This window comes from Erpetoichthys calabaricus, chromosome 10 (assembly GCF_900747795.2).
Source record: "Erpetoichthys calabaricus chromosome 10, fErpCal1.3, whole genome shotgun sequence".
Classification (NCBI taxonomy): Eukaryota; Metazoa; Chordata; class Cladistia; order Polypteriformes; family Polypteridae; genus Erpetoichthys; species Erpetoichthys calabaricus.
In genome coordinates, this window is record NC_041403.2 from 95952513 (window position 1) to 95972882 (window position 20370).

Consider the following 20370-nt stretch of genomic DNA (forward strand, 5'->3'; position numbering starts at 1 on the left):
CATAATGGTTTTCAACAGCATTTGACAGTTTATTCTTAACTGATTTTTTTGTTTTAAGAAGTTAATTTTCTCTGCATCATCATACAGTTAGTGTAGTCATAATAACATATACATGTTTATTTGTTCCTTGTTGCTATTAACATCAGGATATCATTCCTGAAGTATTAATACATATTTACTGTATTATTATTACCAACAACCTTATTAACAACTTAATCATTAAAATAAGCAACTTTAAATCTGTTCAGAAAATAGCCTTAATAGTTTAAGCCCTGCTGTCTTTAACAATTGTTTTTATCCCATTGTCAAACTTTCATAACCAATTTTCTTTGCTTTTCATTGTTAGCTGCCCAGTTCTTATTAACACACAGTAGTAGGACATTGTGTTTAATTAATGCTTACATTACCTGAATACATTATATATCTTTTGCATGAGTGGATGTAATAATTGTAATGACTGAAAATGTAGACAATTCTTGTCACTACTTGCTAGTAAAATAACAAAGGTGTACAGCGTAAATAACATCTGATCAAGTAACTGCTCAAAGTTTCCCATTTAAAATGAAAAGATAAAAAGCCCAAGGTTTAGTTAACCAGACAATTTCAAAAGTTAAAACACCCCACCATTTTTATTTTGTTACTAATTTCTATAAAAGTACCTGGGGATGCTGAAGGGGAAGGTGGTCTCCAGTAGTCTTCGTAGTCGGAGGATCTGTCACAAACGCTGCCCTTGCAGCTATTTGGCGACTTGGACGAGTGCTTTGTCCTTTGAATGAGGTCGGACTCTGGGGAAAGTCTGTCGTTTAACTTTTAATTTTACATGAGCAAAGAAATTTACCACCAACCCAAATAATATTAGCTATTTGTTGTAGGTAAATTATTGTGCAAAAATATTTTGCTTTAAATATATCTGGTTTTGACTTCCTTGCTGATGCTATTAAACAACTTTGTCATTTATTAACCTCATATTTACAAAAAAAATCTCATTTCTGAGCACAATTTGAGGTGTATGTAGTGCATTCAATACGGCAATACACTCTACGGTCAATGAGGATTCCACTTGTCCAAGGAGCATCATGCATTGGTGACCAATGTGCATCAATTCAGTAGGAGACGATTCTTTTGAGCAACAGCACAATAATCCTCTTAGTGTTTGTTACCAAGGACTGTCCCATTTTGTCATGGTGTAAACTGTCTTCTGGTAACAGTGCCCACCCTATTATTTTAGGCCATGTTGCGTTTCCTTGTGTTTTCTCAAGCCCACTTTTCGTTGGAAGCCTTTTCCACAGAGGTCACACCCAAAAGGCTTAAATCCTGTATGCTTACAGCTGTGGGTGATGAGATTAGAAGTTTGGCTGAAGGCTTTCCCACATACTTGACACTTGTGAGGTTTCTCACCTACAGCAAAAGGAATGATTCTGTTAAAATTCAAGTAGACTTGTCCAAGGAGCATCATGCATTGGTGACCAATGTGCATCACTTCAGGAGGAGACAATTGTTTTGAGTGACAGCACAATAATCCTCTTAGTGTTTGTTACCAAGGACTGTCCCATTTTGTCATGGTGTAAACTGTCTTCAGGTAACAGTGCCCACCCTATTATTTTAGGCCATGTTGCGTTTCCTTGTGTCTTCTCAAGTCCACTTTTCATTGGAAGCCTTTTCCACAGAGGTCACACCCAAAAGGCTTAAATCCTGTATGCTTACAGCTGTGCGTGATGAGATTAGAACTTTGGCTGAAGGCTTTCCCACACACTTGACAATTGTGAGGTTTCTCACCTACAGCAAAAGGAAGGATTCTGTTAAAATTCAAGTAGAAAAAACAAACAAACATTCTTCTTATCAAAATTAGGAAATAAAGCTGTTCAAAGTACATATTTAATTTAGCATTAAAAATATGAATACAATAATATCATTTTAACTTTTTATAATTTCATTATGTGGATTAGTCCCCAGGGCAAAATCCACACTGGATGTGAACCTACAGCTCTGGAACTGTAAAGCAGTGGCACTAAAACTGACATGCTCCTCCAAAATTATGATAATGTTCTCAGCGCAAAATTTTATTCCTTTTTTCTTAAAAGCTCAGCAGAATCAGTTTATTCCAAGGCACAAGTACACACACAGTTTAGGTGTAAAATGTTCAGTGTATGATAAAGATAATTGTCACCATGTAAACAATTACCTTTTTTTAAAAGTGGATAAAAACTGAAAATGCTCCTTTGTCATTAAGATATTACTAAAGCGGTACATGTATTTAAAGAGGATAGAACATGCTCAGTTAAATGAATACTGCTTTGAAATTGGCCTTACCTGTATGGATTAAAGTGTGCTTTTTCATGTCTGAATTCTGATGAAAACGTTTGCCACAGTACTGGTACGGATAGGGGCGAGTATCAGAATGAATTAATAAATGAGTGGACAAGGTGGTGGAACATTTCAAACTTTTACTACATATTTGGCAATCAAAGCTTCTCTCCTAAAAAAAGAAACAAGTAAATATTGATAAAAGAATAATTAACATAAGTCTCTTCTTACAGATTATAACCATTAGTTGTTTTGATGTTTGTAATACAGTTTAACTTACAAATTACAGAAATAAATACTGATAAGAACAAGTAACAAAAAGTCTGTTCTTACAGATACCCCTTAGTTATTTTGATGTTTGTGATACTGTGCAACTTACAAATTGAAGTTGTGTGCATATTACAACAGCTGGAGTAGTGGAAGCCAAGTGGTCTTGACTAAACCTACAAACTCTGTGGCTTTTCAGCTCATCTGCTTAGTTGCTAGCTGAAGTTACAACAAATTGAAACACACAATCTTTTATCAATTCTGTTGGAAATATTTCAACAGTAAAACTGATTCACAATTCATAATGTACATGCATGTAGTTTCACGGTACAAAAATGATCTGTTTAAATATAACAAATTTAAAAATTGATATTTCTGTGCTTGACTTTAAACATTTCTACCGGAAATGTGTTTTGGTAGCTGAAAAGTGAGATTGGAAACCACAGAATCACAACCAATGGCTGCCTCACTGTGTAACCATGAGCAAGTCACTTGACTTGAGCTTTTGTCATGTCAAAATAGAACGACAAGATCAATAGTCTGTGCAGGCTAAAAAAACAACTGTTTGGCTACACTGTATTCCAATTTTTTCATCATTGCGGATGTGCAACATCTGCATATGCTATGCATTTATTCAGATTCAATCTGAGTCAGGGTGCCTCACAGTGGACTGGCATATACATACAGTGTTGGTTCTTGCTTTGCAACCAAGGCTTTAAGAATAGGCTCTGGCTTGCATGGCTATGAAAGTGGTTGAAGTTCAGAATTGGATGCACAGACTAATTAGCTCTATTAAAAATAAATACATTTTGGCCACAATTAAATCTACCAGAACAGGTACGATTTAATATCAAAGGACAGGCAGGGCTTTCTCTGCGAGTCTGTATTTAGAATGAAGTACACCACTGGTAGTGTAGTAATGAGTGGATGGCTGAACCTCTTGCACTGGACAAGTTTGAATTGGTGTTTACCTGAGAATGGACTGCTTTGTGCTGCTCCAAGCTCACTGCATGGCTAAAGGTCTTCCCATAGATTTCACAGGCAAATGGTCTTGTGCCACTGTGGGATCTTCTCACATGTACCTCTAACCCATGAGGTGTTGAAAACACCTACAAATTAAAACGAACAATTGATGCTTCCATGTATCATCATCCTACTTAAAACTTGACTTTAAAAATAATGGCTAGTGTAAAGTTACACACAATTCATTTTTTGATATCCTCTGCTCACAGATAAAAACAATTTGTTTTATTCCTTAGAATAAATTTGTAACTAATACCTTGCTGCACTTAATACACTTGTAGGAGCCCTTATTGAATAGCAAGGCGTGTTCAGAGAAGCTCAGATTCCTCCTTAATTTCCGGTACTTTGTCCTGGATGTTGTGACCACGGGGATCCGTATAAAGGGCTGCAGAAGTGCTGTGGTCAAAGAGGTTGCCTGCAGAGCTGTAGTCATTATAAAGTCCCATTGTGGAACCCGTGTCGACAAACAGGGTGGAGTCAGGTCCCCTTTCGGGATACATTGCCAAACCCCGGTCTACCGAAGCGGTTCTGTGAAATCCCTGCTGCACCAAATGCCTCAACTCTGACCCAGGGTAACTGCTCCATGTGTACGGTCGGTAAGGGATGGCAAAGGGATGGCTTTCATCAAAGGAAGGAGACAGAGACTTCTCGGACTCTGCAGAGAAACAACGCATGCAGTTTAAATTTAATATGGTGCTTTCAGTGTTGTCCTAAAACACCTCACAGAATAAATGACTTAAATATAATTGTCACTTTACTAAAGTTAGGACACAAAATTTACACATTTAAGGTGTTCTTGTGAATTTGTTAATAGCTTATATGTAGCCAGCATTTTCAAGATATGTAACAAGACAATAAGTTCCTGCTATAGGCTATACATATACTAATAAAATTGTTTCTGAAAGGTCCAAAAAGTATATTAATGTCAAATAATAAAAAATGATTTACTTAATGGTAAGTGCTATGTTTGTTATGCTACTTGTAGTAATGTGATATTTATGTATGCATTCATGCAATTTTGTACTTTATTCGTTATATTTTGAAACTCGTCATTTACAGTGCATAATGGTTTTCAACAGCATTTGACAGTTTATTCTTAACTGATTTTTTTTGTTTTAAGAAGTTAATTTTCTCTGCATCATCATACAGTTAGTGTAGTCATAATAACATATACATGTTTATTTGTTCCTTGTTGCTATTAACATCAGGATATCATTCCTGAAGTATTAATACATATTTACTGTATTATTATTACCAACAACCTTATTAACAACTTAATCATTAAAATAAGCAACTTTAAATCTGTTCAGAAAATAGCCTTAATAGTTTAAGCCCTGCTGTCTTTAACAATTGTTTTTATCCCATTGTCAAACTTTCATAACCAATTTTCTTTGCTTTTCATTGTTAGCTGCCCAGTTCTTATTAACACACAGTAGTAGGACATTGTGTTTAATTAATGCTTACATTACCTGAATACATTATATATCTTTTGCATGAGTGGATGTAATAATTGTAATGACTGAAAATGTAGACAATTCTTGTCACTACTTGCTAGTAAAATAACAAAGGTGTACAGCGTAAATAACATCTGATCAAGTAACTGCTCAAAGTTTCCCATTTAAAATGAAAAGATAAAAAGCCCAAGGTTTAGTTAACCAGACAATTTCAAAAGTTAAAACACCCCACCATTTTTATTTTGTTACTAATTTCTATAAATGTACCTGGGGATGCTGAAGGGGAAGGTGGTCTCCAGTAGTCTTCGTAGTCGGAGGATCTGTCACAAACGCTGCCCTTGCAGCTATTTGGCGACTTGGACGAGTGCTTTGTCCTTTGAATGAGGTCGGACTCTGGGGAAAGTCTGTCGTTTAACTTTTAATTTTACATGAGCAAAGAAATTTACCACCAACCCAAATAATATTAGCTATTTGTTGTAGGTAAATTATTGTGCAAAAATATTTTGCTTTAAATATATCTGGTTTTGACTTCCTTGCTGATGCTATTAAACAACTTTGTCATTTATTAACCTCATATTTACAAAAAAAATCTCATTTCTGAGCACAATTTGAGGTGTATGTAGTGCATTCAATACGGCAATACACTCTACGGTCAATGAGGATTCCACTTGTCCAAGGAGCATCATGCATTGGTGACCAATGTGCATCAATTCAGTAGGAGACGATTCTTTTGAGCAACAGCACAATAATCCTCTTAGTGTTTGTTACCAAGGACTGTCCCATTTTGTCATGGTGTAAACTGTCTTCTGGTAACAGTGCCCACCCTATTATTTTAGGCCATGTTGCGTTTCCTTGTGTTTTCTCAAGCCCACTTTTCGTTGGAAGCCTTTTCCACAGAGGTCACACCCAAAAGGCTTAAATCCTGTATGCTTACAGCTGTGCATGATGAGATTAGAAGTTTGGCTGAAGGCTTTCCCACATACTTGACACTTGTGAGGTTTCTCACCTACAGCAAAAGGAATGATTCTGTTAAAATTCAAGTAGACTTGTCCAAGGAGCATCATGCATTGGTGACCAATGTGCATCACTTCAGTAGAAGACGATTGTTTTGAGCGACAACACAATAATCCTATTAATGTTTGTTACCAAGGACTGTGCCATTTTGTCATGGTGTAAACTGTCTTCAGGTAACAGTGCCCACCCTATTATTTTAGGCCATGTTGCGTTTCCTTGTGTCTTCTCAAGTCCACTTTTCATTGGAAGCCTTTTCCACAGAGGTCACACCCAAAAGGCTTAAATCCTGTATGCTTACAGCTGTGCGTGATGAGATTAGAAGTTTGGCTGAAGGCTTTCCCACATACTTGACACTTGTGAGGTTTCTCACCTACAGCAAAAGGAATGATTCTGTTAAAATTCAAGTAGACTTGTCCAAGGAGCACCATGCATTGGTGACCAATGTGCATCACTTCAGTAGAAGACGATTGTTTTGAGCGACAACACAATAATCCTATTAGTGTTTGTTACCAAGGACTGTGCCATTTTGTCATGGTGTAAACTGTCTTCAGGTAACAGTGCCCACCCTATTATTTTAGGCCATGTTGCGTTTCCTTGTGTCTTCTCAAGTCCACTTTTCATTGGAAGCCTTTTCCACAGAGGTCACACCCAAAAGGCTTAAATCCTGTATGCTTACAGCTGTGCGTGATGAGATTAGAACTTTGGCTGAAGGCTTTCCCACACACTTGACAATTGTGAGGTTTCTCACCTACAGCAAAAGGAATGATTCTGTTAAAATTCAAGTAGAAAAAACAAACAAACATTCTTCTTATCAAAATTAGGAAATAAAGCTGTTCAAAGTACATATTTAATTTAGCATTAAAAATATGAATACAATAATATCATTTTAACTTTTTATAATTTCATTATGTGGATTAGTCCCCAGGGCAAAATCCACACTGGATGTGAACCTACAGCTCTGGAACTGTAAAGCAGTGGCACTAAAACTGACATGCTCCTCCAAAATTATGACAATGTTCTCAGCGCAAAATTTTATTCCTTTTTTTTTTAAAAGCTCAGCAGAATCAGTTTATTCCAAGGCACAAGTACACACACAGTTTAGGTGTAAAATGTTCAGTTTATGATAAAGATAATTGTCACCATGTAAACAATTACCTTTTTTTAAAAGTGGATAAAAACTGTAAATGTTCCTTTGTCATTAAGATATTACTAAAGCGGTACATGTATTTAAAGAGGATAGAACATGCTCAGGTAAATGAATACTGCTTTGAAATTGGCCTTACCTGTATGGATGAAAGTGTGCTTTTTCATGTCTGAATTCTGATGAAAACGTTTGCCACAGTACTGGTATGGATAGGGGCGAGTATCGGAATGAATTAATAAATGAGTGGACAAGGTGGTGGAACATTTAAAACTTTTACTACATATTTGGCAATCAAAGCTTCTCTCCTAAAAAAAGAAACAAGTAAATATTGATAAAAGAATAATTAACAAAAGTCTCTTCTTACAGATTATAACCATTAGTTGTTTTGATGTTTGTAATACAGTTTAACTTACAAATTACAGAAATAAATACTGATAAGAACAAGTAACAAAAAGTCTGTTCTTACAGATACCCCTTAGTTATTTTGATGTTTGTGATACTGTGCAACTTACAAATTGAAGTTGTGTGCATATTACAACAGCTGGAGTAGTGGAAGCCAAGTGGTCTTGACTAAACCTACAAACTCTGTGGCTTTTCAGCTCATCTGCTTAGTTGCTAGTTGAAGTTACAACAAACTGAAACACACAATCTTATCAATTCTGTTGGAAATATTTCAACAGTAAAACTGATTCACAATTCATAATGTACATCCATGTAGTTTCACGGTACAAAAATGATCTGTTTAAATATAACAAATTTAAAAATTGATATTTCTGTGCTTGACTTTATGTGTTTTGGTAGCTGAAAAGTGAGATTGGAAACCACAGAATCACAACCAATGGCTGCCTCACTGTGTAACCATGAGCAAGTCACTTGACTTGAGCTTTTGTCATGTCAAAATAGAACGACAAGATCAATAGTCTGTGCAGGCTAAAAAAACAACTGTTTGGCTACACTGTATTCCAATTTTTTCATCATTGCGGATGTGCAACATCTGCATATGCTATGCATTTATTCAGATTCAATCTGAGTCAGGGTGCCTCACAGTGGACTGGCATATACATACAGTGTTGGTTCTTGCTTTGCAACCAAGGCTTTAAAAATAGGCTCTGGCTTGCATGGCTATGAAAGTGGTTGAAGTTCAGAATTGGATGCACAGACTAATTAGCTCTATTAAAAATAAATACATTTTGGCCACAATTAAATCTACCAGAACAGGTACGATTTAATATCAAAGGACAGGCAGGGCTTTCTCTGCGAGTCTGTATTTAGAATGAAGTACACCACTGGTAGTGTAGTAATGAGTGGATGGCTGAACCTCTTGCACTGGACAAGTTTGAATTGGTGTTTACCTGAGAATGGACTGCTTTGTGCTGCTCCAAGCTCACTGCATGGCCAAAGGTCTTCCCATAGATTTCACAGGCAAATGGTCTTGTGCCACTGTGGGATCTTCTCACATGTACCTCTAACCCATGAGGTGTTGAAAACACCTACAAATTAAAACGAACAATTGATGCTTCCATGTATCATCATCCTACTTAAAACTTGACTTTAAAAATAATGGCTAGTGTAAAGTTACACACAATTCATTTTTTGATATCCTCTGCTCACAGATAAAAACAATTTGTTTTATTCCTTAGAATAAATTTGTAACCAATACCTTGCTGCACTTAATACACTTGTAGGAGCCCTTATTGAATAGCAAGGCGTGTTCAGAGAAGCTCAGATTCCTCCTTAATTTCCGGTACTTTGTCCTGGATGTTGTGACCACGGGGATCCGTATAAAGGGCTGCAGAAGTGCTGTGGTCAAAGAGGTTGCCTGCAGAGCTGTAGTCATTATAAAGTCCCATTGTGGAACCCGTGTCGACAAACAGGGTGGAGTCAGGTCCCCTTTCAGGATACATTGCCAAACCCCGGTCTACCGAAGGGGTTCTGTGAAATCACTGCTGCACCAAATGCCTCAACTCTGACCCAGGGTAACTGCTCCATGTGTACGGTCGGTAAGGGATGGCAAAGGGATGGCTTTCATCCACAGAAGGAGACAGAGACTTCTCTGACTCTGCAGAGAAACAACGCATGCAGTTTAAATTTAATATGGTGCTTTCAGTGTTGTCCTAAAACACCTAACTGAATAAATGACTTAAATATAATTGTCACTTTACTAAAGTTAGGACACAAAATGTACGCATTTAAGGTGTTCTTGTGAATCTATTAATAGCTTATGTGTAGCCAGCATTTTCAAGATACATAACAAGACAATAAGTTCCTGCTATAGGCTATATATTCTAATAAAATTGTTTCTGAAAGGTCCAAAAAGTATATTAATGTCAAATAATAAAAAAATGATTTACTTAATAGTAAGTGCTATGTTTGTTATGCTACTTATATTAATGTGATATTTATGTATGCATTCATGCAATTTTGTACTTTATTTGTTATCTATTGAACCTCGTCATTTACAGTGCATAATGGTTTTCAACAGCATTTGACAGTTTATTCTTAAGTGATTTTTTTGTGTTTAAGTTAATATTCTCTGCATCATCATACAGTTAGTGTTGTCATAATAACATATACATGGTTATTTGTTCCTTGTTGCTATTAACATCAGGATATCATTCCTAAAGTATTAATACATATTTACTGTATTATTATTACCAACAACCTTATTAACAACTTAATCATTAAAATAAGCAACTTTAAATCTGTTCAGAAAATAGCCTTAATAGTTTAAGCCCTGCTGTCTTTAACAATTGTTTTTATCCCATTGTCAAACATTCATAACCAATTTTCTTTGCTTTTCATTGTTAGCTGCCCAGTTCTTATTAACACACAGTAGTAGGACATTGTGTTTAATTAATGCTTACATTACCTGAATACTTTATATATCTTTTGCATAAGTGGATATAATAATTGTAATGACTGAAAATGTAGACAATTCTTGTCACTACTTGCTAGTAAAATAACAAAGGTGTACAGCGTAAATAACATCTGATCAAGTAACTGCTCAAAGTTTCCCATTTAAAATGAAAAGATAAAAAGCCCAAGGTTTAGTTAACCAGACAATTTCAAAAGTTAAAACACCCCACCATTTTTATTTTGTTACTAATTTCTATAAATGTACCTGGGGATGCTGAAGGGGAAGGTGGTCTCCAGTAGTCTTCGTAGTCGGAGGATCTGTCAGAAACGCTGCCCTTGCAGCTATTTGGTGACTTGGACGAGTGCTTTGTCCTTTGAATGAGGTCAGACTCTGGGGAAAGTCTGTCGTTTAACTTTTAATTTTACATGAGCAAAGAAATTTACCACCAACCTTTTAATTTTACATGAGCAAAGAAATTTACCACCAACCCAAATAATATTAGCTATTTGTTGTAGGTAAATTATTGTGCAAAAATATTTTGCTTTAAATATATCTGGTTTTGACTTCCTTGCTGATGCTAAGGGCCTTTTGAACCAGAAGAAAAGGGTTTTTAAAAACGGTGATCAGCATGAGCTCAAGCGCGTGCAGAAGGAACTCCGAGTCCAGCTCAGGGCGGCGAAGGAGCAGTACAGGAGAAAGCTGGAGCAGAAGTTGCAGAATAACAGCATGAAGGAAGTGTGGGATGGGATGAAGATCATCACTGGCTGCAGCTCGAAGCGGGGTACCACCATTGAGAGAGACGTGAAGAGAGCAAACCAAATGAACAACTTCTTTAACAGGTTTGACCAGCCTAACCCACTCTCACTCTCACCTCGGAGTATTGCACCCTCCACACATCCTTCTGCTGATACCAGCATAGGAAAGACATCCCCACCCATAATTACAACAGCGCAAGTGAGCAGAGAGCTGAGGAGACTTCGTGCCAGCAAAGCAGCGGGTCCAGATGGAGTATCGCCACGACTGCTGAAGGTCTGTGCATCGGAGCTGGGGGGCCCTCTACAGCGCATCTTCAACCTGAGCCTGGAACAGGGGAAAGTCCCGAGGCTTTGGAAAACATCTTGTATCACCCCAATCCCAAAGGTATGATGTCCTAGTGAGCTGAATGACTTTCGGCCTGTTGCTCTGACATCACATGTGATGAAGACCATGGAGAGGCTGCTGCTTCACCACCTTAGGCCACAGGTTCAACACGCCCTCGACTCTCTGCAGTTTGCATATCAGGAGAAGGTGGGAGCAGAGGATGCCATCATCTATATGCTACACCGATCCCTCTCTCACTTGGACAGAGGTAGTGGTGCTGTAAGAATTATGTTTCTAGACTTCTCTAGCGCCTTCAACACAATCCAACCTCTGCTCCTTAGGGACAAGCTGACAGAGATGGGATTAGATTCATACCTAGTGGCATGGATCGTGGACTATCTTAAAGACAGACCTCAGTATGTGCGTCTTGGGAACTGCACGTCTGACATTGTGGTCAGCAACACAGGAGCGCCACAGGGGACTGTACTTTCTCCGGTCCTGTTCAGCCTATATACATCGGACTTCCAATACAACTCGGAGTCCTGCCATGTGCAAAAGTTCGCTGATGACACTGCTATCGTGGGCTGCATCAGGAATGGGCTGGAGGAGGAGTATAGGGTCCTAATCAATGACTTTGTTATGTTAAATGGTGCGACTCAAACCACCTACACCTGAACACCAGCAAAACCAAAGAGCTGGTGGTGGATTTTAGGAGGCCCAGACCCCTCAAAGACCCAGTGATCATCAAAGGTGACTGTGTGCAGATGGTGCAGACCTATAAATATCTGGGAGTGCAGCTGGATGATAAATTAGACTGGACTGCCAATACTGATGCGCTGTGCAAGAAAGGACAGAGCCGGTTATACTACCTTAGAAGGCTGGCGTCCTTCAACATCTGCAATAAGATGCTGCATTTGTTCTATCAGACAGTTGTGGCGAGCGCCCTCTTCTATGCAGTGGTGTGCTGGGGAGGCAGCATTAGGAGGAAAGACGCCTCACGTCTGGACAAACTGGTGAGGAAGGCAAGCTCTATTGTTGGCATGGAGCTAGACAGTTTAACATCTGTGGCAGAGCGAAGGGCGCTCAGCAGGCTCCTATCAATTATGGAGAATCCACTGCATCCACTTAATAGTATCATCTCCAGACAGAAGAGCAGCTTCAGCGACAGACTGCTGTCACTGTCCTGTTCCACTGACAGATTGAGGAGATCGTTTCTCCCCCAAACTATGCGACTCTTTAATTCCACCCGGGGGGGTAAACGTTAACATTCAACATTATACATAGTTATTGTCTGTTTTTCACCTGCATTGTTATCATTCTTTAATATTATTTATTGTATCAGTATGCTGCTGCTGAAGAATGTGAATTTCCCGTTGGGATTAATAAAGTATCTATCTATCTATCTATCTATCTATCTATCTATCTATCTATCTATCTATCTATCTATCTATCTATCTATCTATCTATCTATCAAACAACTTTTGTCATTTATTAACCTCATATTTACAAAAAAAATCTCATTTCTGAGCACAATTTGAGGTGTATGTAGTGCATTCAATACGGCAATACACTCTACGGTCAATGAGGATTCCACTTGTCCAAGGAGCATCATGCATTGGTGACCAATGTGCATCAATTCAGTAGGAGACGATTCTTTTGAGCAACAGCACAATAATCCTCTTAGTGTTTGTTACCAAGGACTGTCCCATTTTGTCATGGTGTAAACTGTCTTCAGGTAACAGTGCCCACCCTATTATTTTAGGCCATGTTGTGTTTCCTTGTGTCTTCTCAAGTGCACTTTTCGTTGGAAGCCTTTTCCACAGAGGTCACACCCAAAGGCTTAAATCATGCATGCTTACAGCTGTGGGTGATGAGATTAGAACTTTGGCTGAAGGCTTTCCCACACACTTGACACTTGTGAGGTTTCTCACCTACAGCAAAAGGAAGATTCTGTTAAAATTCAAGTAGACTTGTCCAAGGAGCATCATGCATTGGTGACCAATGTGCATCACTTCAGGAGGAGACAATTGTTTTGAGTGACAGCACAATAATCCTCTTAGTGTTTGTTACCAAGGACTGTCCCATTTTGTCATGGTGTAAACTGTCTTCAGGTAACAGTGCCCACCCTATTATTTTAGGCCATGTTGCGTTTCCTTGTGTCTTCTCAAGTCCACTTTTCATTGGAAGCCTTTTCTACAGAGGTCACACCCAAAAGGCTTAAATCCTGTATGCTTACAGCTGTGGGTGATGAGATTAGAACTTTGGCTGAAGGCTTTCCCACACACTTGACAATTGTGAGGTTTCTCACCTACAGCAAAAGGAAGGATTCTGTTAAAATTCAAGTAGAAAAAACAAACAAACATTCTTCTTATCAAAATTAGGAAATAAAGGTGTTCAAAGTACATATTTAATTTAGCATTAAAAATATGAATACAATAATATCATTTTAACTTTTTATAATTTCATTATGTGGATTAGTCCCCAGGGCAAAATCCACACTGGATGTGAACCTACAGCTCTGGAACTGTAAAGCAGTGGCACTAAAACTGACATACTCCTCCAAAATTATGATAATGTTCTCAGCGCAAAATTTTATTCCTTTTTTTTTTAAAAGCTCAGCAGAATCAGTTTATTCCAAGGCACAAGTACACACACAGTTTAGGTGTAAAATGTTCAGTTTATGATAAAGATAATTGTCACCATGTAAACAATTACCTTTTTTTAAAAGTGGATAAAAACTGTAAATGTTCCTTTGTCATTAAGATATTACTAAAGCGGTACATGTATTTAAAGAGGATAGAACATGCTCAGGTAAATGAATACTGCTTTGAAATTGGCCTTACCTGTATGGATGAAAGTGTGCTTTTTCATGTCTGAATTCTGATGAAAACGTTTGCCACAGTATTGGTATGGATAGGGGCGAGTATCGGAATGAATTAATAAATGAGTGGACAAGGTGGTGGAACATTTAAAACTTTTACTACATATTTGGCAATCAAAGCTTCTCTCCTAAAAAAAGAAACAAGTAAATATTGATAAAAGAATAATTAACAAAAGTCTCTTCTTACAGATTATAACCATTAGTTGTTTTGATGTTTGTAATACAGTTTAACTTACAAATTACAGAAATAAATACTGATAAGAACAAGTAACAAAAAGTCTGTTCTTACAGATACCCCTTAGTTATTTTGATGTTTGTAATACTGTGCAACTTACAAATTGAAGTTGTGTGCATATTACAACAGCTGGAGTAGTGGAAGCCAAGTGGTCTTGACTAAACCTACAAACTCTGTGGCTTTTCAGCTCATCTGCTTAGTTGCTAGTTGAAGTTACAACAAACTGAAACACACAATCTTATCAATTCTGTTGGAAATATTTCAACAGTAAAACTGATTCACAATTCATAATGTACATCCATGTAGTTTCACGGTACAAAAATGATCTGTTTAAATATAACAAATTTAAAAATTGATATTTCTGTGCTTGACTTTAAACATTTCTACCGGAAATGTGTTTTGGTAGCTGAAAAGTGAGATTGGAAACCACAGAATCACAACCAATGGCTGCCTCACTGTGTAACCATGAGCAAGTCACTTGACTTGAGCTTTTGTCATGTCAAAATAGAACGACAAGATCAATAGTCTGTGCAGGCTAAAAAAACAACTGTTTGGCTACACTGTATTCCAATTTTTTCATCATTGCGGATGTGCAACATCTGCATATGCTATGCATTTATTCAGATTCAATCTGAGTCAGGGTGCCTCACAGTGGACTGGCATATACATACAGTGTTGGTTCTTGCTTTGCAACCAAGGCTTTAAAAATAGGCTCTGGCTTGCATGGCTATGAAAGTGGTTGAAGTTCAGAATTGGATGCACAGACTAATTAGCTCTATTAAAAATAAATACATTTTGGCCACAATTAAATCTACCAGAACAGGTACGATTTAATATCAAAGGACAGGCAGGGCTTTCTCTGCGAGTCTGTATTTAGAATGAAGTACACCACTGGTAGTGTAGTAATGAGTGGATGGCTGAACCTCTTGCACTGGACAAGTTTGAATTGGTGTTTACCTGAGAATGGACTGCTTTGTGCTGCTCCAAGCTCACTGCATGGCCAAAGGTCTTCCCATAGATTTCACAGGCAAATGGTCTTGTGCCACTGTGGGATCTTCTCACATGTACCTCTAACCCATGAGGTGTTGAAAACACCTACAAATTAAAACGAACAATTGATGCTTCCATGTATCATCATCCTACTTAAAACTTGACTTTAAAAATAATGGCTAGTGTAAAGTTACACACAATTCATTTTTTGATATCCTCTGCTCACAGATAAAAACAATTTGTTTTATTCCTTAGAATAAATTTGTAACCAATACCTTGCTGCACTTAATACACTTGTAGGAGCCCTTATTGAATAGCAAGGCGTGTTCAGAGAAGCTCAGATTCCTCCTTAATTTCCGGTACTTTGTCCTGGATGTTGTGACCACGGGGATCCGTATAAAGGGCTGCAGAAGTGCTGTGGTCAAAGAGGTTGCCTGCAGAGCTGTAGTCATTATAAAGTCCCATTGTGGAACCCGTGTCGACAAACAGGGTGGAGTCAGGTCCCCTTTCAGGATACATTGCCAAACCCCGGTCTACCGAAGGGGTTCTGTGAAATCCCTGCTGCACCAAATGCCTCAACTCTGACCCAGGGTAACTGCTCCATGTGTACGGTCGGTAAGGGATGGCAAAGGGATGGCTTTCATCCACAGAAGGAGACAGAGACTTCTCTGACTCTGCAGAGAAACAACGCATGCAGTTTAAATTTAATATGGTGCTTTCAGTGTTGTCCTAAAACACCTAACTGAATAAATGACTTAAATATAATTGTCACTTTACTAAAGTTAGGACACAAAATGTACGCATTTAAGGTGTTCTTGTGAATCTATTAATAGCTTATGTGTAGCCAGCATTTTCAAGATACATAACAAGACAATAAGTTCCTGCTATAGGCTATATATTCTAATAAAATTGTTTCTGAAAGGTCCAAAAAGTATATTAATGTCAAATAATAAAAAATGATTTACTTAATAGTAAGTGCTATGTTTGTTATGCTACTTATATTAATGTGATATTTATGTATGCATTCATGCAATTTTGTACTTTATTTGTTATCTATTGAACCTCGTCATTTACAGTGCATAATGGTTTTCAACAGCATTTGACAGTTTATTCTTAAGTGATTTTTTTGTGTTTAAGTTAATATTCTCTGCATCATCATACAGTTAGTGTTGTCATAATAACATATACATGGTTATTTGTTCCTTGTTGCTATTAACATCAGGATATCATTCCTAAAGTATTAATACATATTTACTGTATTATTATTACCAACAACCTTATTAACAACTTAATCATTAAAATAAGCAACTTTAAATCTGTTCAGAAAATAGCCTTAATAGTTTAAGCCCTGCTGTCTTTAACAATTGTTTTTATCCCATTGTCAAACATTCATAACCAATTTTCTTTGCTTTTCATTGTTAGCTGCCCAGTTCTTATTAACACACAGTAGTAGGACATTGTGTTTAATTAATGCTTACATTACCTGAATACTTTATATATCTTTTGCATAAGTGGATATAATAATTGTAATGACTGAAAATGTAGACAATTCTTGTCACTACTTGCTAGTAAAATAACAAAGGTGTACAGCGTAAATAACATCTGATCAAGTAACTGCTCAAAGTTTCCCATTTAAAATGAAAAGATAAAAAGCCCAAGGTTTAGTTAACCAGACAATTTCAAAAGTTAAAACACCCCACCATTTTTATTTTGTTACTAATTTCTATAAATGTACCTGGGGATGCTGAAGGGGAAGGTGGTCTCCAGTAGTCTTCGTAGTCGGAGGATCTGTCAGAAACGCTGCCCTTGCAGCTATTTGGCGACTTGGACGAGTGCTTTGTCCTTTGAATGAGGTCGGACTCTGGGGAAAGTCTGTCGTTTAACTTTTAATTTTACATGAGCAAAGAAATTTACCACCAACCTTTTAATTTTACATGAGCAAAGAAATTTACCACCAACCCAAATAATATTAGCTATTTGTTGTAGGTAAATTATTGTGCAAAAATATTTTGCTTTAAATATATCTGGTTTTGACTTCCTTGCTGATGCTAAGGGCCTTTTGAACCAGAAGAAAAGGGTTTTTAAAAACGGTGATCAGCATGAGCTCAAGCGCGTGCAGAAGGAACTCCGAGTCCAGCTCAGGGCGGCGAAGGAGCAGTACAGGAGAAAGCTGGAGCAGAAGTTGCAGAATAACAGCATGAAGGAAGTGTGGGATGGGATGAAGATCATCACTGGCTGCAGCTCGAAGCGGGGTACCACCATTGAGAGAGACGTGAAGAGAGCAAACCAAATGAACAACTTCTTTAACAGGTTTGACCAGCCTAACCCACTCTCACTCTCACCTCGGAGTATTGCACCCTCCACACATCCTTCTGCTGATACCAGCATAGGAAAGACATCCCCACCCATAATTACAACAGCGCAAGTGAGCAGAGAGCTGAGGAGACTTCGTGCCAGCAAAGCAGCGGGTCCAGATGGAGTATCGCCACGACTGCTGAAGGTCTGTGCATCGGAGCTGGGGAGCCCTCTACAGCGCATCTTCAACCTGAGCCTGGAACAGGGGAAAGTCCCGAGGCTTTGGAAAACATCTTGTATCACCCCAATCCCAAAGGTATCATGTCCTAGTGAGCTGAATGACTTTCGGCCTGTTGCTCTGACATCACATGTGATGAAGACCATGGAGAGGCTGCTGCTTCACCACCTTAGGCCACAGGTTCAACACGCCCTCGACTCTCTGCAGTTTGCATATCAGGAGAAGGTGGGAGCAGAGGATGCCATCATCTATATGCTACACCGATCCCTCTCTCACTTGGACAGAGGTAGTGGTGCTGTAAGAATTATGTTTCTAGACTTCTCTAGCGCCTTCAACACAATCCAACCTCTGCTCCTTAGGGACAAGCTGACAGAGATGGGATTAGATTCATACCTAGTGGCATGGATCGTGGACTATCTTAAAGACAGACCTCAGTATGTGCGTCTTGGGAACTGCACGTCTGACATTGTGGTCAGCAACACAGGAGCGCCACAGGGGACTGTACTTTCTCCGGTCCTGTTCAGCCTATATACATCGGACTTCCAATACAACTCGGAGTCCTGCCATGTGCAAAAGTTCGCTGATGACACTGCTATCGTGGGCTGCATCAGGAATGGGCTGGAGGAGGAGTATAGGGTCCTAATCAATGACTTTGTTATGTTAAATGGTGCGACTCAAACCACCTACACCTGAACACCAGCAAAACCAAAGAGCTGGTGGTGGATTTTAGGAGGCCCAGACCCCTCAAAGACCCAGTGATCATCAAAGGTGACTGTGTGCAGATGGTGCAGACCTATAAATATCTGGGAGTGCAGCTGGATGATAAATTAGACTGGACTGCCAATACTGATGCGCTGTGCAAGAAAGGACAGAGCCGGTTATACTACCTTAGAAGGCTGGCGTCCTTCAACATCTGCAATAAGATGCTGCATTTGTTCTATCAGACAGTTGTGGCGAGCGCCCTCTTCTACGCAGTGGTGTGCTGGGGAGGCAGCATTAGGAGGAAAGACGCCTCACGTCTGGACAAACTGGTGAGGAAGGCAAGCTCTATTGTTGGCATGGAGCTAGACAGTTTAACATCTGTGGCAGAGCGAAGGGCGCTCAGCAGGCTCCTATCAATTATGGAGAATCCACTGCATCCACTTAATAGTATCATCTCCAGACAGAAGAGCAGCTTCAGCGACAGACTGCTGTCACTGTCCTGTTCCACTGACAGATTGAGGAGATCGTTTCTCCCCCAAACTATGCGACTCTTTAATTCCACCCGGGGGGGTAAACGTTAACATTCAACATTATACATAGTTATTGTCTGTTTTTCACCTGCATTGTTATCATTCTTTAATATTATTTATTGTATCAGTATGCTGCTGCTGAAGAATGTGAATTTCCCGTTGGGATTAATAAAGTATCTATCTATCTATCTATCTATCTATCTATCTATCTATCTATCTATCTATCTATCTATCTATCTATCTATCTATCTATCAAACAACTTTTGTCATTTATTAACCTCATATTTACAAAAAAAATCTCATTTCTGAGCACAATTTGAGGTGTATGTAGTGCATTCAATACGGCAATACACTCTACGGTCAATGAGGATTCCACTTGTCCAAGGAGCATCATGCATTGGTGACCAATGTGCATCAATTCAGTAGGAGACGATTCTTTTGAGCAACAGCACAATAATCCTCTTAGTGTTTGTTACCAAGGACTGTCCCATTTTGTCATGGTGTAAACTGTCTTCAGGTAACAGTGCCCACCCTATTATTTTAGGCCATGTTGTGTTTCCTTGTGTCTTCTCAAGTGCACTTTTCGTTGGAAGCCTTTTCCACAGAGGTCACACCCAAAGGCTTAAATCATGCATGCTTACAGCTGTGGGTGATGAGATTAGAACTTTGGCTGAAGGCTTTCCCACACACTTGACACTTGTGAGGTTTCTCACCTACAGCAAAAGGAAGATTCTGTTAAAATTCAAGTAGACTTGTACAAGGAGCATCATGCATTGGTGACCAATGTGCATCACTTCAGGAGGAGACAATTGTTTTGAGTGACAGCACAATAATCCTCTTAGTGTTTGTTACCAAGGACTGTCCCATTTTGTCATGGTGTAAACTGTCTTCAGGTAACAGTGCCCACCCTATTATTTTAGGCCATGTTGCGTTTCCTTGTGTCTTCTCAAGTCCACTTTTCATTGGAAGCCTTTTCTACAGAGGTCACACCCAAAAGGCTTAAATCCTGTATGCTTACAGCTGTGGGTGATGAGATTAGAACTTTGTCTGAAGGCTTTCCCACACACTTGACAATTGTGAGGTTTCTCACCTACAGCAAAAGGAAGGATTCTGTTAAAATTCAAGTAGAAAAAACAAACAAACATTCTTCTTATCAAAATTAGGAAATAAAGGTGTTCAAAGTACATATTTAATTTAGCATTAAAAATATGAATACAATAATATCATTTTAACTTTTTATAATTTCATTATGTGGATTAGTCCCCAGGGCAAAATCCACACTGGATGTGAACCTACAGCTCTGGAACTGTAAAGCAGTGGCACTAAAACTGACATGCTCCTCCAAAATTATGATAA

The 20370-nt window shown here is 38.5% G+C and overlaps 1 protein-coding gene and 1 pseudogene across 2 annotated transcripts; both read right to left on the reverse strand.

Annotated features, from left to right (window-relative positions):
- Positions 1–792: 792 nt before the first annotated feature.
- Positions 793–9109, reverse strand: LOC114658410 (zinc finger protein Gfi-1-like). Of its 2 annotated transcripts, none has more exons than XM_051932931.1 (4): positions 8867–9109; positions 3543–3680; positions 2311–2476; positions 793–1398 (listed from the first exon to the last, which is right to left on the reverse strand). In XM_051932931.1, exons 1-4 carry the CDS (start codon positions 9041–9043, stop codon positions 1220–1222), a joined length of 660 nt encoding a protein of 219 aa, XP_051788891.1. In that variant the 5' UTR covers positions 9044–9109; the 3' UTR covers positions 793–1219. The 2 variants fall into 2 exon arrangements, with proteins under 2 accessions (XP_051788891.1, XP_051788890.1); XM_051932930.1 differs by lacking the exon at positions 8867–9109 and adding an exon at positions 3851–4104.
- A 3877-nt stretch (positions 9110–12986) lies between these two features.
- Positions 12987–19317, reverse strand: LOC114658412 (zinc finger protein Gfi-1-like; annotated as a pseudogene).
- Positions 19318–20370: the final 1053 nt, after the last annotated feature.

Bases quoted from the DNA above. Each gene is read 5' to 3' on its own strand.
- LOC114658410 (XM_051932931.1), bottom strand. From the start codon at position 9,043: ATGACTACAGCTCTGCAGGCAACCTCTTTGACCACAGCACTTCTGCAG. The intron at 3,681-8,866 runs GTATTGGTTACA...TTTAATTTGTAG, and splicing joins AGTGTATTAAGTGCAGCAAG to GTGTTTTCAACACCTCATGG. The intron at 1,399-2,310 runs GTAAGGCCAATT...CTTTTGCTGTAG, and splicing joins GCACACTTTAATCCATACAG to GTGAGAAACCTCACAAGTGT.